Raw genomic sequence first — 21,874 nt, forward strand, 5'->3', positions numbered from 1 at the left:
CCTGCTTCTTCCCGCCCCACCGTACTCGACCCAGTACCCTCACCAGCCGGCCCGATCCCGCGGAAACTCGGCTTCTGTACCACCGGAAGTCAGCCAACGGCAGCGAGTGACGTGCGCGCCCCCGCGTCGCTGTGCGCGGCGTCAGGGCGTCAGGGAGCATGCGCCAACCACAGGCGCCATCACATTTTAGGGCGGAATGAAGCCGAAGGGTTGGTATGTCAGTTATTGGCAAAAAAATTTAAAGGAAATACCTCGCTTTCTCTGTCCGTGGAGCTATCCTATTCAAATCAAAACTGGGGTTGAGGTTCGGTGGTTTAATTTGACAACTTATCCTCGCCGCAAGACACCTAGAATACAGGACCGAAGAAATGGAGAATTCGTAAAATTTCAAAAAGAGGAATCCTTGCTTTACAAATAGTGCAGTTTCCTGAATGAAGGTAAGGCAGTCTTGGACTCAATCCATAGTAATTATTCATATCTGTATAATACTCTGCATTTTACAAAATGCTTTCACTTTATCAGAAGTGATTTAATGTTCACAATAAACCCTATGGGGCAATAGGTATTATTACACCTTCCAATTTACACAGGACAAATTTTTGGCTCATCTGGGTAGGTGATTTCACAAAGATACATAGCTATCAAAAGGAGTCAGGTTATCCTAACTAGCTTCTAACGTATTAATCCAGTGCCCAGGAAGGTGCCTGGGGCATAGTCGATGTTCAGTAAATTCAATTTATGTGTTCTGAATAAATGAATGACTCTAAGAACCATGTTCTTTCCAGTTTTCTAGAAGGACAGAATGTCAAAGCTGGAAAAATACATTCAACTCTCCCACTTTACAGGTGAACCACCAACAAATATTTATGCATTTAAATAATCTATTTGACCTGATTCTGTCTGTAAACAGAACCCGACAGGATGAAAGTACCCACAGCCAAAATAGAGGGTGAAATTGAAGTGCTCGAGGAGATAATCGCCAGCAGTCTGGCTCTAACCTGAATCACCCTAACTCTTCCAGATGCCAAGGAAGTCTCTAGAAGCTTGGAGTTTCATCTGTGTCCTGCTTTTGAATCTACAGAATACACAGATCTGTTGATTTGCTCTTTCTCTTTCACACCCCTAAGCACAAGCACCTTTAAGCACTTGAAGCTTTTGAAAAGAGAAATATCCAACACTTACTAACTTTGACATTCTTCATTAGTCTCTGGGGTTTTTTTGTTTGGGGGGGTGGTATTTATTTATTTTCCTAGTGGAGGTACTGGGGATTGAACGCAGGACCTTCTGCCTGCTAGGCACGCACTCTACCACTAAGCTATACCCTCTCTCTAGTCTTTGTTTTTAAAGTTTTAATTTACACACTACAAAACCCATCCGTTGTTTTACTTATACAATTAAATTATTTTCAATAAATCTTCAGAGATGTGCAACCATCACCAGGTTTTTGTCTTTAATCAGAGCTTCTGAAGTTTAAGAATTTCCATAATAATCTTTAGTGGTCTCAGAAATGCCTAACAATAATGGCAATTGATACTGAAATGTAGGCAATATAGAATGTTGTTTTTTCCAAAATCCTGGGCCCCCTCTGGCCCAGAACATTCTGCTGCTATATTAAGCCCAGGAACCCGGAATCACAAGATCTATAGGCTCTTATATGCTAAAGTACCTACACTTCTTAGGCCTCCGGGTTTTCGCCTTATAGACTCGCAGCCCATCAGTGGGCGGGATCTGATTCTCAGGAAATCTTGGCGATGGGAGGGGTACCCTCCCAGAGATCTTCCGGAAAGGGGCGGGGCTTGCCTTCCGGAACTTTTCGGACAGAGGCGGAGTCTTCTGCCGAGGGCCGTTCGGAAGAAGGCGGGGCCTACCTCGCATCAGGACCAGTCTGGCTGCACCTGCATCCTTAGCTCAGAGCATCCCTGGAGCATCTTAAGAGGCGACCGCAGCTGGCAACCGGGGATCAGACCGTCGCAGGAGGTGTCCGCCGGACACCTTCCCCCTCCCCTGACCTAGCGCTCTGCAGCGGCGGCCTCGGTACTGACCGGAGGTTCCCAGAGTTGTCTGACCATTGCAAAAGCATTTATCGCAATAGCCTCTGATTACGACATGGCTGAGATCACCAATATCCGACCCAGCTTTGGTAAGTAGAATCTGGCAAACTAAGTCTGGTGTAGGCGAAACCGTTGCAAAGCCAACAGCTGGGCAGAGTGAAGCCCAGATCAGGGCCTTCAAGTGTCGCCCCCTCTAGAAGCGGGCCTGTGGTCGTGGGTAGCGGGCGGAAGATAGCAACTGAACTTGAGCTATGGGCTGCAGGGGCTGGTAAGGCCAGAACCACACAGAGGGTGGGAAGGACCAGGATGCTAAAACCTTGTATAGTGCACAGTCAGCACTGCTGGAGGTGAGAAATAGCGAGCTTGCAGAGGACCTGAATCCCTCCTTCTGGGGGAGGAGAGGTGAGGTAGGCCGAGCCCCCCCCCTTGGGACACGCAGGGCGGTGCCCCTTCCTCCCCCTCCCACTCCTCAGGGCTGCGGGGGAGGGAGGTGGCAAGGGGGATGGGGCATCAAGATGGCAGCTTGGAGACTGTGGGATGTGTGGCTGACAGCCAGGGGGAGGCGGCGGCCTCTGGGGAAAGAGAGGTGCGGGGGTGAGGAGCAAAAAGGAAGCCACTCCTTAAGCCGGTCAGCTGGATGCTGAGGCTAGGAGGCCCTGCAGTTTCTATTCTGCATCGTAATGGTGGGGTCCGTCCGATGCTACCAAATGGCGCTTGGCGCTGCTGGGCTGGAGGATGACGTGATGTCTATTTCTGGGCCTCCTGGCAGTGCCTAGGCTCTTCTTCCCGGGTCTTTGTTCCCCGTTTCCCTGGTATGGCTTTTCAAAAAGGGGGACTCACCCGCGCTGGTGCTGGCGGGGGCCCGATCCAGGCCAGGCCTGAGGGGGAGGGGCGAAAAAGGCCGAGCCCGGGGGAGGCCGCTTTGTGTACGGGAGAAAGCATTACGTCATCTCGGAGCGGCTGGTCCCTGACCCAGCCCTACGGGCTCCAAGATCAGTTACACTCCCTGGAGCAGAGGGTGGGGTGGAAAATAGGGAAGCAGATGGGAAAGAAAAGCTGGAGAAGCAAGTTTTTCCTCTTGAGAGATTCCTCCAAAATGTGCTTGGGTAGCAAACTTCCTGTGTTATGCTTTCCTGGCCCGAAAATAAAAAAGAATTGCCCTGCTTCTCCCTTAGTTCTACCCCAGTTTGAATGAGAGAAACCAATGAGAGTTGCTGTCGGCCTAAGGTTCCTTCATATTCCTTAAGAGATTCTATCTCGCAAACAATCCAAAAGGTTTGAGCATCCAGACTCCAGTGTTTAGGGTGGGGCCACAATCCAACTAGGAAATGGCTTTTCTCACTCCCAAGTAAGAGGTTTATGGAAATGAACAGAACCCAGTGTGCTCTATCCCTTCAATGCCAGGAAGAAGACATCAGATCAAACAGATCACACCCATTAACTGCTTTTCCCACTGATTCCCCAAGGCTGAATCATGATTATATTTCTTTCTTCCATCTCACCTACTGCATCTTTTTTTAATGTATTTTTATTGAAGTATAGTCAGTTTACAATGTTTCACCTACTGCATCTTTGAGTCCTAAATTTCCAAAAGAGATGCCCCTTTTGTGATCACATGAGCACCTCATGATTTTCTTCCTGGTCTTTCTTTTTTTTTCTTATGCCTTCTTACCAACATTTTCTTTCCTGTCATTGCAGTTCCAGATTCCTTGGAAGGTTAGATGGTGCAGAGCATAATATGTGATTTCATTTAGAGGGACTATTAGTGGAAAAAAGAAAAGAAATTATAAAGGCCTTTTACATACTACATTTTATTTAATCCTTACAAATACCCTTCAGTGTATTCATTATTATATATATTTGCCAAATGAGGAGACTGAGCTGAAGGGAGATAAAAATAACTTGGCTGAAGTCAAACAAACTAGTTAGGGTAGTGTTAGGCTAGAATCTAAACCAATTTCCAGTTGATGCCAAAGTTCATTTTCATGTCACTGTATCACACTGGCCTATTTGACAGGAAAAGGCTGTTTTAGCAAAGGAAGTGTCAATAAGCAGGACTGGTCAGGGGCTGAAAGAGTTGGACAAAGCCCAGATGTGTCTTGCAGAACTTTAAACCCACACAGAGTCTCCTATGCAGAGAACCACCACTTCTGACTTTTTCCCGTCTCATAGAGTACTTCATTTCAAACTCCATAGCCCTTGAGAGATATACCAAGCCAACACTCAATTATCCGTGACGTTGGAGGACAAAAGGAGCAAGCAGCATGGGTCACTGCAATTTACAACTACTCGAAAACATTCATTTAGCCATTAATTCCAGCTTCCTTTTCCCACCACACTTTTGACTAAAGCAAGACATAGGGTCCTGAGTTTCACTATCTCTGATTTTTCTAGTTCACTGCCTTGGGTGTGGAGGAGAGAAGTGGGAATTAAGAAACACTAAAATGAAGAAGAAAGTGGAGCAGGGGGGAAGGGTATAGCTCAGTGGTTAGAGGATATGCTTAGCATGCACAATGTTCTAGGTTCAATCCCCAGTACCTCCATCAAAATAACTAAATAAATAAAGCTAATTACTTACCCCCCCCCAAAAAAAGCAAAAGTGGGAAACAGGGTGGAGGAGAGTGCCTAGATAATTCGCAAGTGGATTCATCTGTTTCTTCATCTCTCCTGAAACATAAGAATCCTTCATATTCTCTTTTACCCATTCCACCCCTGTTTTCTAGCAGTTAAAGTTGAGGCAGTGGGATCTCTCAAGATCACAGAATAAATCTATGGTAGAGCCGAAAGGATCTCTCAGATGTCTCCCAACCTGGGCCTTTCAAACTCCCTTTCAAATCGTTCTCAACAATAGAATTGTCTTGGTAGTTCCCTGTTTTTCTCTTCTCACAGAGAGAATCTCTGTTCAGTTTTACTAAGCAGTAGCGGTTTTCGGGAGAGTCCCTGACTGGCAAACGGAGAGCCACTTTTTCAAATTGTACCTATTCTGACTGACAGTTGAATCCAATCAATTGTTCAAACAAATATTTACTGAGCTCCAATTAGACGCAAGAGACTAAGGGATTCAAAGACGAACAGGATGCTATTTCTGCCCACTCTCAAGGAGCTTACTGCCAAGTCTGCTCCCATTTTGTGAAACCTCTCCCTAACAGCTCTTATTTCACTTGCTACTCTGAGAATAAATGCTCTTATTCAGTATGGCCATGGACATGGTCACTTTGGTTTATTTTGTTAATGGCTTTACTCCTAATCTATATTATTTCAAAATGTAACCACTTATTTTCTTACATAGTCCCATCTTTCAGAGAACCATGGAATGTTTGAGGCAGAAAGAATTTCAGAGACATTTAGTCCAATTCCCATGGGTGAAATCCCTTTTAGAATATGCCTGACCCATGGCAATCCAACCTGTGTTTGAAAGTTTTCAAATTTAAAGTATAAAAATTAATTAATTTTGAAAAAGAAAGTCTTCAATTGAGATTCACTGCCTCATGAAGCAGCCTGGGCCACTGTGAGGCAGTTCTTACAATAATTTGATTCTAACTCTGAGTCAAAACCTGTCTTGTAGCCTGTACGCACTGGTGTTAGACCTGTCCTCCAAAGTAAAATCAAATCAGACCTCCTTCCAGAAAAATGCCTTTAATTATTGAAGAAGGTTATTATTCCTAGAACCCTTAGCTCCTCATTTGATCTGGTTTTCAGGTCCTCCACTATTCTGCTTATCCCTAATGTAGAGACAATCTGGTGTCAGGTAGACCAGAGTTTAAGTCTCATCACTGCCATTTGCTACTCTCTGGCCTAGGGCAGATTTGAGTCCCCAGGTTCCTCAGTTGTAAAGCAGGGATATTAATGATACCTATTCAATGAGATCTTTGATTCAGATGGAGAAAGCTCTAGCACAATGCCTGGCAGGGATGTCATAAATGTACGCAAAAAATAGCAGTAAATATTCTTGTACACAATAGAACACTCCATGTGTGTTGTGATCAGTGCAGATAAAATGACACTCCCCCTCCTATGATATGGATGTTGTACTCATGGTATAAGTTGGTATTAGCCTAATTATACTCCAAGCTTGGTGTCACCTCAACTACTAAGTTATTTTCACTCAGATTCATCATGTAAGGTCTCCCATTGCCTATTAATAGATTTTAAAGGCCAGATAGAATTTTACATTTATCCCTGTTATATGTAATCATATTGATCTCAATCTCTTTTTCCAATCTGTGGATACTGTTTTGAGTTACTAATTCATTTGTTCACTGAACACTTACTATGTGCCACGTGGTTCCAAGATCTAGGAATATAGCAGTGAACAGTCAGTATTTTTACTAAGCTTATCTAGTGAGGAAGGACAGACAAATATATGTTGGGGGTAATAAGTGCTGTGAAGAAAGATAAATCAGGGTGATGGGGATATTATCTCACTTGAGGCAGTCAGGAAATGCTTCTCTGATAAGATGAGTTATGAACAGAGGCCTGCATTTTGTGAGGAAGTGAGCTGGCAGATACCTGGTGGAAGGATGTTCCAGGAAGAATCTGGAATATGCTTGAATCACATTTATTTCCTTAGTTCTTCCTGCCGTACCCAAGCCTTCCCTAAAAAGTAATGTGGATAACTATAGGCCGTATGTAGATCTTTAAGGCCTAAACTCAATTTGGCTTCAGTGAATTTAAGGGGGAGAAAAATCCCCAGACCTAATTATTTAAGTCAGGAGCCCAATTTGTGTAGGGGAAGATAAGACTAGAGGAAGGGAAGGGAAAAAATGTGTTTCTCTTTAGTTACTTGTTTACTCAACAAATATATGTTAAGTACCTGCTAGGTGTTTTTAGTGCTGAGGATACAGAAATGAACAAAAGAGACAAAACCTATGTCATTATGAAACTTACATCCTAGTGGAGACAGACAATAAATAGTAAAATTATATGTGTATTTATATATATTCTTGTGGGGGGGTTGGGGACAGAGAGAATATGACAAGCCATATGGAGAAAATGAAGAGAGCCAGGAAGTGTGGGTCTCAGGGGTGGAAACGGTTACGTTTTTAAATAGGGTGGTCAGGGAGGATCTTACTAAGAAGGTGACAGTTGAGCAAAGATCTGACATTTTCCATAGTCCCTGTTTCTTCCTATGTAAAATACTTGTATTTTAAATACCTGGGAGCTGAAATGTGGAACATATTTTAAAAGTACCTAGACCCAGAGTTCTTCTACTTCTTACCACCCACTCGTTTTTACCATACTTGGGCACACTTCCAAAACCATCAAAAGTCAACCCCACATCCTTCCACCCCACCTGTCAGTCAGTGAGTCAACACAGGCCCACTGTTGCAAACCCTGCGCTGAATGCTGTGGAATATCCTCCTGAAACCAGACACAGCTCATGCCCTTGTGTAACAGTTGAGGTGAATGGGTTCCCATGTAAAAAGGTGACCTACAGCATTTACCAGGCAGCTTTATGTGAAAGACAAATCAGTATGAGCAAACCAAGTCCATAAGCATTGAAGGAAGGCCAAGAAAAAACAGGCAGTCAGGTGGAGCGCTTCAGGGAAGGCTTTCTAGAGAAGACAATATTTCATCCAAGTTTGGTTGAAAGGAAGAGCCATGCATTGATTGGAAAGGATAGGTGAGGGCATCTCTAAGACGGGGGAGTAGTTCATAAGCCCAGATGAGCAAGTTTTGCTTTGGAGGCCAGGCTGCAGATTAGCATGGCTCCAGCACAGCCACTAAGCAGGGATGCTCTGGACAGGGCATTGAGGTCCACCAGCCTTGACATGTCTCTGGTCTCCACCTTCAGATGTGTCACCAGTGGTGGCCGGCCTCATTGGGGCCTCTGTGCTGGTGGTGTGTGTCTCAGTGACCGTCTTTGTCTGGACATGCTGCCACCAGCAGGCAGAAAAGAAGCACAAGACTCCACCATACAAGTTTATTCACATGCTCAAAGGCATCAGCATATACCCAGAGACCCTCAGCAACAAGAAGAAAATCATCAAAGTGCGGAGAGACAAAGATGGCTCTGGGAGGGAAGGTGGACGTGGGAACCTGTTGGTGGACGCAGCAGAGGCTGGCCTGCTGGGCCAAGACAAGGGTTCTAGAGGACCTAACTCTGGATCTTGTATAGATCAGTTACCCATCAAAGTGGACTATGGGGAAGAACTGAGGAGCCCCATTGCGAGCCTGACCCCCGGGGAGAGCAAAACTACTTCTCCATCATCTCCAGAGGAGGATGTCATGCTAGGATCCCTCACCTTCTCAGTGGACTATAACTTCCCGAAAAAAGCCCTGGTGGTGACAATCCAGGAGGCTCATGGGCTGCCGGTGATGGATGACCAGACACAGGGCTCTGACCCCTACATCAAAATGACCATCCTCCCCGACAAGCGGCATCGGGTGAAGACCAGAGTGCTGCGGAAGACCCTGGACCCTGTGTTTGACGAGACCTTCACCTTCTATGGCATCCCATACAGCCAGCTGCAGGACCTGGTACTGCACTTCCTCGTCCTCAGCTTTGACCGCTTCTCCCGGGATGACGTCATTGGGGAGGTCATGGTGCCGTTGGCTGGGGTAGACCCCAGCACAGGCAAGGTACAGCTGACCAGGGACATCATCAAAAGGAACATCCAGGTGAGGAGAAAGAGTGTGTTGGGGAGGGATGGTAGGTTGGGGGAGAGAAGGGGACAAATGGCAGGGGGAGGGGGTGGGATAGTTGGCAAAGAGAGGCTGTTGAGAGGAAGCTCTTGGCTATCAGTGTTAGGCAGTGGTCAGAGTAAGACAGACAGCCTGGCTGGTTAGATCTCCAAGAACACCTCCTCCAAGTTCCTAAGGAAAGAAAGGCAAGTATCTTCTGAAATTTCACTTAGTAGTGGGCATCCTGATGCCATATCCAGCTTGCTTGGAGCAGGCTGGCTCACCAGTCCTAGACCCCATCACATCATGGATGTGGGGGCCAATTTCTTCTCCAGAATAACGTGTGATCCTCTTCTAGTGCACTTAGTTGTCACAGCTGAGAAGCTCTGAAAGTAGTTCAGTAACTTCCCCCTCAGCTTCCCTTTCCCAACAGAAACTTAGAGTTGTGTAAGTAGTATCATGTATATGACTTCTGATAACCATTTTATAAATGCAGCTTAATAAATGACCTCAGCCTTTGGGCCCCTCATCTAGGCCCAAGCCTTTACCATGGACACCTCTCCCTTCTCTGTTCCCCTTCTCCTCCCCCACTGTCCTCCCTGTTTGCATTTAAAGGGAGATGAGAGCCCTTCATCCTACCTTCTCTCCACTAGGCCAGCATTGGCTCTCGAGTTATAATTTTAGGGATGGAAGAATGGTAACGCCACCCCGACTAGTTCATTTATTCCTTCCTCAACTGGGGAGGCAGCGTGGTTCTGTGGTTAAGCACTAGGGCTCTTGAGTCGGACTGCCCAGCTTCACGGTCCAGCTCACCACTTTCCAGCAGTGTGATATGGGTGAGTCCTTCACCCTTCTAAGAGTCTATTTCCCCATCTGTAAAATGGAGCTGATCATATTGCCTTCCTCACAGGTTATGAGGATCAAGTGAGAGCATACACCTGGCATATGATTGCCCTTGTGGAGATTTACTTTAGTGGAAGAGAAAGAAATAAATCTTGGCAATTCTCATATAGTGAGTGTGGTAGGTGCTATGAAGGAAGTTGTTGAAATTTTAGAGTTTCATTCCTTTTTCAGGATTTAACATAAATGGTTGATAGCAAGGACTTTGAAATCAGACCTGCATTTGAATCTGAAGTCCACCAGCAAAGTGACCTTGAGCAAGCTGCTTAAATTCTCTAAGTCTCAGTTTCTTATAGGAATTAAGATGATGATTTTACTTAGTCCATAGCACTTAGTAAACCTTCAGTAAATAGTAACCACTATTATTATTATTATTTCTATTATTAATAAAGTTTGCTCTATGGGAGAGATAATGTGGTTTGTAGATATTTCTATTTTGTTTTGACAAAGTGAAGGAAGAGAAGGGAGGCCCGGATCCACGGGGAAGAGGGTAGAAGGTTCAGAAAGGATATCAGAGCCACTAAAAACAACTGCACATAGAGCCCTGCCTAGAGGTGCCTTACTTATGTCGTACTGCCTCTTCCACCTTCAAGCCCACGCTGGACCCAATGGGGAGGCGGGAGGCTCAGAACTGGACAGAGGCTTCCAGGCCAGCAGGGCTGAGTGTGCAGTGAGCTCCCAGGAGGGTTTGGCCACTGAAGGAGGACACTGTGCTGTGCCAGGTTGGGGATGGGAGGCAGGCAGCAGTCCCCCTGGAGATGTGTGCCTACCCTCTCTGCTGTGTAGTAGGCACCTGTCCCACTGCAGCCAGCCTCGTCATGCCATTACCCAGAGAACTGCTGTTGCCACGTGGCACACTCAGCTCTACCTCACAGGGACCAAGGGGAGTGCAAACATTTTAAAGACTATTAGAGGCCTTTGGTCAGGGCATAAACACTGGTCCATTGCTAGAATACAGTACGACATCCGAGAGTCCCACACAGCAGGAGCTGTCGTGTAGTCTGAGCTTGGAGTCAGAGGCCCAGACAGAAGCTGCAGTAGTGATCTGTTTCATCCCCCTCCATCCCTTCCCCTCTCTCCATTTCTTTTCCTCCCGATTCTGCCAACCCACTTCCCTAATTCCCAACTCCCCTTTATAGCAGCTCCAGTGTCTCCTTCCTGCCTTCATCTAGTTCTTAGGGGGGTCCTTTCTACCACAGCCTTCCCTGTAGCACCAGCCTTGGTAAAGCCACCAAGTAGCTGGACTCCTCCAGATGGCTCGTACACTCGCAGCCCACAGCTGAGAGTGGAGCATGGCTCTGTGCCAAGCTGCAGCTGGGAAGAGACTGGCAAGGAAAGGGACTGACTTGGGCTGGGAACAAAACAGCCTCAAATCCAGGACACTGGGCAGGGAGCACAGACAATGGCATTTGCTAAACTGCCAGGGGCTCTTGGCAAGAGCCAAGCTTCTTTCCACTTTATTAACTCCCTTCAGGAGGGATAAGCCAGGCAGGACTGGGATTCCGAGCTACACATCCCCTGGGAGCAGCCCGACAGGACACCCAGAGCCTGTGCAGCCCCACCCCAGAGCCTCTCAGCCTTCCTAAACCTGTTTGCCCCAACCAGTGCCTGTAGGCAGGGCTGTGTTCCATCCTGGGTCATGGCTGTCACCCCCCTAGTCAGTTGTCCCCCTGCTTCCCTAGTAGTGCAGCCTCCAAATGTCTACCCTCAGCCCTCCCTACTGTAGCCAAAAGTCTGCCCTTTCTGGATCTCCCCTTGGCTCAGCAGTTAGAGCTGCCTGGGACTATTCCACCCTGTCTGTAAAGAGCTTTCTCTGGTCTGTGTAAGGCATTCCCGTATACTATGGGGCCAAAGATTCCGGGGTGGAGATTGGTGAGAATTGCATTTCTCTAGACAACTCCCCACCCCTAACTGCATTTCCTGACCTTTAGCAGGAAATTCAACTCTTGTCCTTTCCATTATCACAGTGTAGTCTTGTTGAAGAAGCCCAGGACTGGTCACCATTTCTGACTCTGTCCGTTTCACTCCCTAATTCTGGGCAAGCAGTTACCTTCTCTGGGCCTCAGTCTCCCTTTGAGCTGGATCATGAAGGCTAATGGGGTCACTTCGTGGGAGCACTCTCAGCTCTTATGAACATACAGAATGATACAAGCAGCATTAAAAATTAACATTTGAGGGGGAGGGTACTAGCTCAGTGGTAGAGCCCATGTTTAACATGCATGAAGTTCTGAGTTCAATCCCCAGTACCTCCACTAAAAAAAAAGAAGAAAAAATTAACGCTTGATTATTAGTGAACGTTCACAGTATGAACTCTATGGGGGGGAAGGTATAGCTCAGTGGTAGAGCACATGCTTAGCATGCACCAAGTACTGGGTTCAATCTCCAGTAACTCCATTAAGAAATAAATAAGTAAACCTAATTACTTCCTCCCCAAAAATATAAATAAATAAAAATAAAAACAATAAAAATAAACTCTATAATGTCCCCAAATCTCTGAGTTGGACATAGGAACTATGAACTGGACTTTTTTCCAGTGGCAGCTTTTTTTTTCCCCTAATATTTTATTCAGATAGAAATAAAAGTAAATTTACATTCCCATAGTGCGTCCCCCACAAGTAGAAGGGAGGTGGTGCAGAGAGGTCTGGGGTAAAGAAAAGACAGCAGAAAAGAGTGATTTACAAAGTGGATAATAGAGAGTTGCTAGACTCCTAATTTCTTCAGGTCATTGTTTTCCAAACCATTTCCTGTCTTTCTACCACCAGATTGGTGTTCATGACCTAGGACAATGGTCATGGGAATGAGAGGATTCTTAAAATCTCAGATTTACAAGAGACCTTAGAGGTCATCCAGTCTAGTCAAAAGGGACTGAAAAGAGAGAAAGAGAAAGGAATGTCAGTTTTCCAGGAACAATAAAGAAATAAACAATAAAGGAAGTTGCTATGGATGTGTACTGGGGAGAAGACAGGGAAGGGGGGGTGGATGTGGTTGAATGTTGAGGTCTTTGTTTCTTTTGTTTTCCCACGACTGTGATTTATGTCGAGGTAGCGCTTAGAACCTCTAGCCCCAATAAAGGTTTATTGAGGATGCATGAGTCCACCGAATGTAAAGCTTCTGTGGCTTGAAAAATCTGGAAGGGGCTCTGCTAATTACCAGAAACAGACTTAACCCTTGCCTAACTATTTCCTTCAGCTGAACATCTTTAGGACCACCGCTCCTGCTCCTCTTTTCCCCTCAGTGAGAAAGGGTCCCGCTCTCTGAAACCAAAGCCTCACAACTCTGTCAGGCATGGATAAAACCCTTTCTCCCCCTTGTCCTTCTGCTTGCCTGCCCCTCAGCAGGGTCTTTACCTCACTAGGCCAAGGGGATGGGAAACAGAGTTCGCTCCCAGCCCTTGACAAAGAGCCCTTGAGAAAGAGCCATTGATAATGCTAGCTACTCAGAGTGGGAATTGGGTGGAAGAGAGGGGGAACTGGGGGAGTAGGGGGTGGGGGGAGGGGACATGAAATGCTGGCCTTCAATGCAGAATGGAATGGCATTCAGGTGGTGTTGTGGCTGCAGACTTGGGACCACAAAGGGACAGCTGAATGGGGACGGGCATTCTGCCCATGTAAAATGGCCAAAGGTGAAGGAGCAGAGGGCGGGATCAGATGGAGAACAGTTGCCTGAAGAGTGATGTTAGGGGAGGAAATTAATAAGAGGGGAACCAAAAGTTGTCCACTTTTCCAAAGAACTAGGGAAGGGGCACGGGATTTAGGATGATTTTGCTATAATGGATGAATTAAGAAACAGAGTTTTAAAGAAGTAATCAGAAAATCTAAGCTATAATATTGTAATCAATGTTATTTTTACAAATAAAACTATTTTTTAAACTCTGTTTTTTAAATCAAATTTCCCTTTTACCCCACCTAGCCTTCTTCTGTATACAAAGTTAGAATTTTATTCAAAGATTGTATATTTAATATTTAGATACCAATATTCAAGTGTGGTCCCAGAAATAGATTTCAAATCTAGTCAACATTTCATTATTCATGAAAATGGAAGGGAGCTGTGGCCCAAATAATCCAAAAGTTCTTTTTGATCAGCACTATCTACTGGAACTTTCTATGATGATGGAAATGTTCTATATTCACACTGTCTACTATGGTGGCCACTAGGCACATGTGGCTATTGAGCACTTGAAATATGGCCAGTGTGACTAAGGAACTAAAATTTTAATTTTATTTATTTTTAATGAATTAAAAGTAAAATTTAAATAGAAAATGAAAAAATTTTAAATAAATTTAAATAGATACATGTAGCTGGTGGATATTGCATTGGGCAGCTCAGTTCTGAATGATTTGGAAGGCATTTGATTTTCTTTATGATGAGGGATTACTTTCCTGATGCCAGTTTAGTAATGTAAATTAGTTTACATTCTCTGATTGTGTTCTGACTGATGTCAAAAGGAAGCAGCCCAGAAGTATACTGATCAACCAGGGCAGCCAGCCTGTGATTTTAAACTGGCTGAGGGTACTTCCTGTGAATATAATCAAGAGCCAACAATATGTATGTTATAGATAAGGAAAAAACAAGGGGCTTCAATCTAGCAGAGAAAACCATGAAAATCTTTTTTAAAGTCTATTCTCTTTTATATTTCATTTTCAAAAGCTAAAGTCTAAGTTTAAAGTTTAGTCGTGTTCTATGCCCTATGAAAGGCATGTCCATATGCTCCTGGTATGAAATACAGCCTTAAGAAATTTTTTTAAGTAAATTAATTAATTAAATTAAATTTTTAAAAAAGAAAAAGTTTAAACCATGTGAAAATATTATCACAGTTTCATTCCTCAAGATGACTTAAGACTTATAATCGGTGGGGAGGTATAGCTCAGTGGTAGAGCGTGTGCTTAGCATGCACGAGGTCCTGGCTTCAATCCTCAGTGCCTCCAAAAAAATAAAACAAAACAAAAAACCTAAATTAAAACAAATTTTAAAAAATGTAAACCAGTGAAAACCAAAAAAAAGACATAATCAAAGCATGAACTATTAGGTTTTTTCCCCCTTATTATTCACTGATGAGCTAATTAAATTATTTACTGCTATTAGCCTTTCCTGCACCAGACACACCTAAGCAGGTAGTGCACTAGCAGGCGAGCTTCTTGAGGATGAGGTCCCTCGTTGTCCCTTTTCAGCCCTAGCTGATAGCAGAGTGCCTGGTACTTAGTAAGTGGACAAGAAGTCATTTTGGTGGATATGTGGCTGGCATATGGAAGACTGGTACTGAGTTTAGTCTATTTCTGCTGAATCTAAGAATTCCTATAGTAGCTGACATTTCTTTGGGACTATGAAGAATACAAGAAATAAGATTTGATTGTGGAGGAATGATTTTTGTCTCGAATTGAACTTCTGTCCTAAATGCCTCCAATCCCACCTCCTTTTATTTCCCTGGTCCCAGCCTCATCTCCACTTTTTTTTTTTAAGCAGCTCTTATTTCCTTTTTTAAAAATTATTTTTGGGGGGTAATTAGGTTTATTTACTTATGTATTTTAATGGAGGTACTGGAGATTGAACCCAGGATCTTGTGCATGCTAAGCATACGGTCTACCACTGAGCTATACCCTCCCCCATCATCCCCACTTTCTAAGCTAGAAACACAAGAAATATTCCTCCATTTCTTCCCTCTCGCCTATATTTACATCCAGTTAGCCACTCCAAACCAGCAAATTCTGACAATTCGTCCTGAGACATAACTTACCCCACATCTGTCTCCTCTGCTACCGCCCTGGTTCCTGGCTTTGTCAGTTTCTTCCCTAGCCTGTTGCAGCAGCCTCTTAACTGAGCTTTCTGACTTTCACTAGAATAACATGATTATTAATATATTAACAACAACAACTTTGTCACTACTATGCTTACAGACCTCCTCTCACCTGTGTGCTGCTGGTGGCTCTGCTGCTTGGTCAGCCTGTCTCCACTGCCCTTCACCTCCCATCCCCCAACCCACCTCTCCGGGTTCCCAGCCCATCCCCCCTGCCAGCACCCCAAATTCAGGCACACTCGCCACTCACCATCCTCTGAACCCAGCCTAGCCTACCTTTCAGCACCCAATGCCTTGGTACCAGCCACTCTACTGCTCTGCTCCACGTGGTCTTCTCTTTGTCCAGTGCCTCAGTGGCTCTTAACCCCCTCAAACTCAGCCTGGACATCAGCGGGCAAAGCCTTCTTTGAATCTCCCAGTGGCACTTAGGCTTCTTACTTTTCGGACAAGTAAATATGTTTACATCTCTCTCTTCTACTCCATGAGAAGTTCCTTGGGAGCAAGAACTGAGTTCTATCAGCTTTGAATCCCCAACACCTGGCATGTAGTATCCAATCTTGTTTAAAATGTTCTTGGAGGACCAAAAAAAAAAAAAAAAAAACAGGAACAAAACCAAAACCAAAAAATGAAACCAAAAAAGAGAAATGTTCTTGGAGGGCTGGAGGGTTTTTCCAAGCTCAAAATAGAGCCTAGCGTAAAATTTAAAGGTGGGGAAACAAAGATGTGGAGAGGAAGCTGCCTTGGCTGGAGAAGGGCATATACACTGAGGCAGGCAGAGCAGGTGTTGATATTTAATGGAGTAACAGACTCCAGAAAGTTCAGGGACTTGCCTAGCGCCAGGTGGTGAGTAAAAGGCAAAGTTAAGACTCAAACTCAAGTTTCCTATGTCCCACTATACAGCCTTCAAAACTATTTTATCACAAAAACCAAATGAAACTAGGAAAGAATGCATGTCTCGTATACACTGTGTGCTGGGCACTGTGGTGTTTTACAAATTCTAACTTACTGCATCCTCTTCCTAACCCTGTGAAGTAGGTACAATATTTAACTCCATGTTATAGATGACAAAGTGGAGGTACAGAGAGCTCAAGTAACTTGTCCCAGATCATACTGATAAGAAGCAAAGTCAGAATTTGAATCCAGGCCAGTCTGACTTCAGAGTCTGTACTCTGAAATACTAGGCTACACTGCTTCTCCGTGCAAATGATTTTATTCTGTATCAGGATTATGATTTGAACATTTCCTTTTTCCCCTGCGTGCTTTCTGTGCCGTGGCCTGCACCCTCTGCTGGGATCCCATCTGCTATTTCTTCTCCACAGAAGTGCATTAGCAGAGGGGAGCTCCAGGTGTCTCTGTCATATCAGCCTGTGGCACAAAGAATGACAGTGGTGGTCCTCAAAGCCAGACACTTGCCGAAGATGGATATCACCGGTCTCTCAGGTAGCAGCTATTTACTTCAACCTATTTCTATCTGTCTACCTCCTCCCCCCTCAACTACTGCCCCTTGCCTGTGACCCAGGCACCTTTCAGGACCCCTGACGCCTCTCACTTTTCCCCCTGTTCCTCTCTGTCTGCATTCTTTTCCCAATGAATGTAGCCAGGGAGGAGATTTGGGTGAGCAAATGAGGTCTTTACATTTGGTTGGGTATTCTAGTGATATGCGTGGCAGGTGCTGTGCCCTTGCCCTGGGTGAGACTCTCAAAAAGACAGCAGGCTGTTGTCATTCCCCACGCCCTAGAGAATGCTTGTCGGTGTCGTGGGGTTTCTTCAGCCCTGACTCTAGCCAGTTGTTCAGTTCCATTCCTGCATGGTTTCCTTGGCCCCTTGTCCAGGCAGGCAGATGTGCACACAGTCGGCATGCACTTACTGTGCAGTCACTAAAGACCACACGGGGGTGGCCAAGGAGATGAACAGAACCCCCTCCTCCCCAACATGAAGTCACCACTGTACAGGAGAGGACTGTGTCATAGGCCTGTCTCCCTTTTTCTTATCTCTTTGGGGGCCCCAGATCCTTACGTCAAGGTGAACGTCTACTACGGCAGAAAGCGCATCGCCAAGAAGAAAACCCACGTGAAGAAGTGCACTTTGAACCCAGTCTTCAACGAGTCTTTCATCTATGATATCCCCACCGACCTCCTGCCTGACATCAGCATCGAGTTCCTCGTCATCGACTTCGATCGCACCACCAAGAACGAGGTGGTGGGAAGGCTGATCCTGGGCGCGCACAGTGTCACAGCCAGCGGTGCCGAACACTGGAGAGAGGTCTGCGAGAGCCCCCGCAAGCCTGTGGCCAAGTGGCACAGTCTGAGCGAGTACTAATCCTGTTCTCCTCGCCTCTAACCCCGGGGCCGGGCTGGGCGGGGATGTGGCGGGGAGAGAGATGACAGAGGGAAGCGGACTCAAAACCTCATTTTAGTTGTAGAAGAAAATTTCTTACAAAACAAACCCCACAAAGAACCACCCCACATGACCACAGCTGCAGATCAGTTCTTAGCGATGATGATTTTTCTCCTTTGCAAGGCACTAGAAATTCCTTTTTTTTTTTTTCAAATGGGGAAAAAAAGAAAGGGAAAGACCTCTACAAGTCTATATATAACAATGTAACCTTATACTTGCATGTCTAATACAAACTGAAGAAATTAGGCTAACTGCCAACATCAAGTTACAGATTTTAATCCATGAAAATTGTGTTTTGTGCCGAATTGTATTTGCTGATTACCTGAAATTGATCTCTTTTTATTGGGCTTCTCTGGAGAGTTATTCTCACACCCCACCTCTGCAGAATATTTTGCTCTTGTAAAACCTCATGTTTTCATCATCTCTATCTTTTCTCCCTGTTACCTCTTCCATCTCTGCCCTTTCACTGAGCTCAAGGTCCAGAGGTCTGTAGTAAGCCAAGAAACAAAGGTGGAATGGATAAAGCAGTTTTCAGGAGAAAGACCGAGAAATGCGGTTTGTATGCTGTCAGCCCTCCTGCTATGAAGGGGTAAAAGGCAGTCCTTGATTAATTTGTGATCAAGTATATGAAGACATCAGACTTATTAGGTAGACTTTAAGTTTACAAAACTAGATGACTTCTCTAAAAAGAGCTTTGGGGACTTCAAATTCAGCTCTAGGATAGGACCAGTGAACACATCCAGCTGATCCCAAACTCTGTCTGCAGTATGAAGACAAGGAAAAGAAAATGAGGTGACTGCCATCTCCCTTTGTAGCTGTATATGGAAGTGACAGCCATTTGTTGGTCGATGGGTTAGAAATCATCAGAGGTTTGAAGGATTAAACTGGCCTTTGCTTCTCCAGTGATGCTAACCATTGAGAAGCTTAGAGTCTTCTCAAGTAGCTTAGATGAGGTTAGTTTGGCTTCATAAGGAAAAGGGCCTTCAGAAATTATTTTTTCTCCTTAAATTTTTCAATAATGGCTCTTAAAAATAACTAAATGAGGAAATGCAATTAAATGAATAATAAAGATGACTTAGATTCTTTCAGAACATCCTTTCCCTCAAAACAAAGGGCTTAGTTCTTAAGACTTATGAATCTCAAGAGAAGAGGAAGGAATGGGGGGACCACAGATGTCAATCCTCCTGCCAGTGGACAAGAGAGGTTGAGAGAGATTCAGCATCTTGCTGGGATTAGAATTCACATCTCCTTATTCCCAGTCTAGCCGTGTCTCTAAAGTTGAGACTTTTCAGATGGCAAAGACTTCATTGATAATAAGTAAGCCTGGATAGGTAGTAGATATTTTTTGCCAGCCTGAAGAGGAACTCAAATAAGCAGCGGCTTGAACCAAGGCCTGAAAGATGAGCCAAGATTGAAAACCCACATTCATACAAGAACATCACGATCTAACTTGCTTCTGAAAAGGGAGCTGGAAAGCTGAGTTTCCATGGAGAGAGTGGTGATGTTGCCTTTGACGATCCCTTAACTCTTGTGGATTTAATACTAATCTGTGTCCCTGCATCCTTTTTTTCCTTTTTTTCCCACCTGGATTCTTGACAATGCAGAGCAGTTCTGAGCAGGCACAAAGCCCACTCTCTGTTCTTGTCCCTGTCAGCCCCCAGCCCCCATAATTTGACTCACAATCTCACCATCAGTTGGGTTCACACCACCAGTCTCTATCCTGCACTCCATGGAATGTAAATACTGTATCATACGTAGAAGAAAATAATTTTTGTTTTCTAAAAATGCATTGAGATAGTTTAATGTAAATCTGACAGGAGCATTCTGAAGCCCCATTAGGAAAAATTTTAAATGGTTCCTCTTCATCGCCTTAATGTCTAAAGATCAGAAATCGCTGAGCAGCCCACTTTTGTTTCCTTCCCAGAAACAATGCGAAGCAACAGGTGGAGATAGTCCGGTCTTTGCCCTGCTGTGTGTGCCTCTGTAGCTCCTCCCGAGGGAAGTCTGGGAAAACAGCCTCATGCCAGTCCTCTCTTCCCCATCTCCTGGTAGCTTTATTCCTTGCATTCTTTGGGTCTACTGAGCAGTGGGTGGTGAGGTGCCAGGGGGGAACCAGGAGTTCTGTTGCCTAGGAGCTGCCTCAGTGTCTTTCTCAGAAAAGGGCAAAGAGGCAAACAGTACAGGGTTCCTCCCTCCTACCTCAGGCTTGATCCATCGTGCCCTTGACTTTGCCGTCCCGAAGTTTCTGAGCTGACTTTGGCTTTCACAGTTGCTCCTCCCAGAGCTAACTGATAAGGGTGGAGGAGGAATGCCTCCTCCTAAGAGTCAGTTGAAAGACAAGAGAGTCACATTCTAGCTTTTGTACAAGGCACTCATGGTCAGGAATAGGTTAGGGAATGGTCACTTCTGATTTTCCAAGAGTCAGTCCTTCTCTGCTGATATCTTGATTCCCTTGGGAAGACAAGAGTTTTTTTTCTTAATAACAAAAGTCCCTTTATGACTTATTCCTTCTTTCGGTTCTTCTCAGTGGAGCACAGCTGAGATGTACACGTTTATGAGCAGTGCTCTGGATGTGAAAACAGACAGAACTGGTTGGTGGGCCAGGTGCGGCTTGCTCAGGAGAGGGAAAAATGCAAGTCCTTTTTCTTGGAAGGCTTTTCTTATTGCCAGGATAGTGACATTGCCCTCACCGTGATTCTTCTCCGATGTGGTCGTCTTTCTTTACCTTGTGTCTTCTCTTGTAAAAAATGAAACTCTAAAATAAACGTGTCAAATTAAAAAAAAAAGAAAAAAAAAAAAGGAAAAATCGAAAAAGCTAACATGAATTGTGTGAAACTGCGTAATGCTGTAACGCTAACCTACAATATGTAATGCTATCTTGTATGTTGAATTTGTTAATGCACCACACAAGTGCAAAATAAAGACTGATTCACATTAAATAGACCCAGTGACATCAGCATGATTTTCTTGAAAGCTGGATGACAATGAATGATGCTAACACTCAGACTCCAATAGAATGTGGGCATGTTTTCCAAAGTGTGGTTCAGAATCTTCTGGGACACTTGTTGAAAAATGCAGATTCTAGGCTCCAGACCCAGAGTCTTTTTTTCTAGTCCTTCTGTTTTCCTCTTAAAATGTAATATTTGAGACTATAACCACCAGAGCAAAACATAATGGATTTCAGTGCTGAGAATTAGCCTGCTCCTTTAATTGGAAATATTTATCGCCAAAAGCAATGCTGAGACTGGCTGATTCTGTCCTCTCATTTACTCATTAGTCAAGAAAAAAAAATTTAACTGAATGCCTACCATGTGCCAGCTACTGGGGATACAATACATTGACAAGCAAGAGTCCTGCGTTTGAGGAGTTTAGCAGAGGACAAGCGTTAATCAAATAATCACATTAATAAATATTTAATTACAAACTCAGAAATGCTCTGAAAGAAAAGGAACACTGTGTGTACCTGCGAGAAGTAGCGAGAAAGGAAGCAGGAGAAAAAGGCTCTGCTCTTTGAAAGTTTCAGTAAAGGAACTATAAAACATTTTTAAATTACAAAACTAACATCATAAGCATATTATAAGAAAATTGGAAAATAAAGAGGAAAAAAAATCAAGATTCCAACCCTTTTTGTCTTTTTGTTGTTGTTGACAGGGAGGTAATTGATTTTATTTATCTTTGATGGAGGTACTGGGGATTGAATCCAGGACCCTGTGCATGCGAGGTATGCACTCTACCACTGAACTATATCTTCCCCCGTTTTGACTTCTAATCTTATTTCCTGAGCATTTTTCCCCCTGATCCATTACTCAGGATCATTGTCAAAAACATGTATAATAAAGTACAAGTTCATAGAAATAGGAAAAAATCCACTTACAGACAAACATTACTAATTCTGACATGTCTCCTTCCAATTTGTTTGAACTATCTGATGATTCCAGTCATGGTATGTATGTAATTTTGTATACTACTTTTTTCTAACACGATAATATAATAACACTGATAGTAAGTGTATCTTGGCACTCAAGATGCTTTGGGCCACAACTAACAGGAAACCAAATTCAACTTGGCTTAAACATTAGGAAAATGGATCAGTTCACTTAACTGGAAGTCC

The 21,874-nt window shown here is 44.3% G+C and overlaps 2 protein-coding genes and 1 long non-coding RNA gene across 11 annotated transcripts in view; 2 read left to right on the plus strand and 1 right to left on the minus strand.

Annotated features, from left to right (window-relative positions):
• Positions 1–2,924, minus strand: part of GON4L (gon-4 like) — a 67,356-nt gene extending 64,432 nt beyond the window's left edge. For 7 of the 8 annotated variants that reach the window (XR_010377482.1, XR_010377481.1, XM_064477831.1 and 4 more), the window contains exon 1: positions 44–102. The gene's annotated coding sequence lies outside the window, so the exon portion shown is untranslated. Of the gene's footprint in view, positions 1–43; positions 103–251; positions 348–2,891 lie in introns of those variants that run through there. The other variant, XM_064477832.1, reaches the window with a different exon arrangement.
• Positions 302–1,436, plus strand: LOC135318980 (uncharacterized). The gene is made up of 2 exons (XR_010377483.1): positions 302–437; positions 911–1,436. It is a non-coding gene; the product is annotated as an uncharacterized LOC135318980 (long non-coding RNA).
• SYT11 (synaptotagmin 11) lies at positions 1,848–20,706 on the plus strand. Of its 2 annotated transcripts, none has more exons than XM_031436118.2 (4): positions 1,848–2,140; positions 7,846–8,672; positions 16,686–16,806; positions 17,375–20,706. In XM_031436118.2, exons 1-4 carry the CDS (start codon positions 2,107–2,109, stop codon positions 17,683–17,685), a joined length of 1,293 nt encoding a protein of 430 aa, XP_031291978.1. In that variant the 5' UTR covers positions 1,848–2,106; the 3' UTR covers positions 17,686–20,706. The 2 variants fall into 2 exon arrangements, with proteins under 2 accessions (XP_031291978.1, XP_010997788.1); XM_010999486.3 differs by having other exon boundaries at positions 1,850–2,140; positions 16,686–16,809.
• Positions 20,707–21,874: the final 1,168 nt, after the last annotated feature.

Source organism: Camelus dromedarius, chromosome 23 (assembly GCF_036321535.1).
Source record: "Camelus dromedarius isolate mCamDro1 chromosome 23, mCamDro1.pat, whole genome shotgun sequence".
Lineage (NCBI taxonomy): Eukaryota > Metazoa > Chordata > Mammalia > Artiodactyla > Camelidae > Camelus > Camelus dromedarius.

Coding starts and splice junctions, on each gene's coding strand:
- SYT11 (XM_010999486.3), top strand. CDS start 2,107: ATGGCTGAGATCACCAATATCCGACCCAGCTTTG. Junction 2,141..7,845: donor CAATATCCGACCCAGCTTTG/GTAAGTAGAATC, acceptor CTCCACCTTCAG/ATGTGTCACCAGTGGTGGCC. Junction 16,810..17,374: donor TATCACCGGTCTCTCAGGTA/GCAGCTATTTAC, acceptor TGGGGGCCCCAG/ATCCTTACGTCAAGGTGAAC.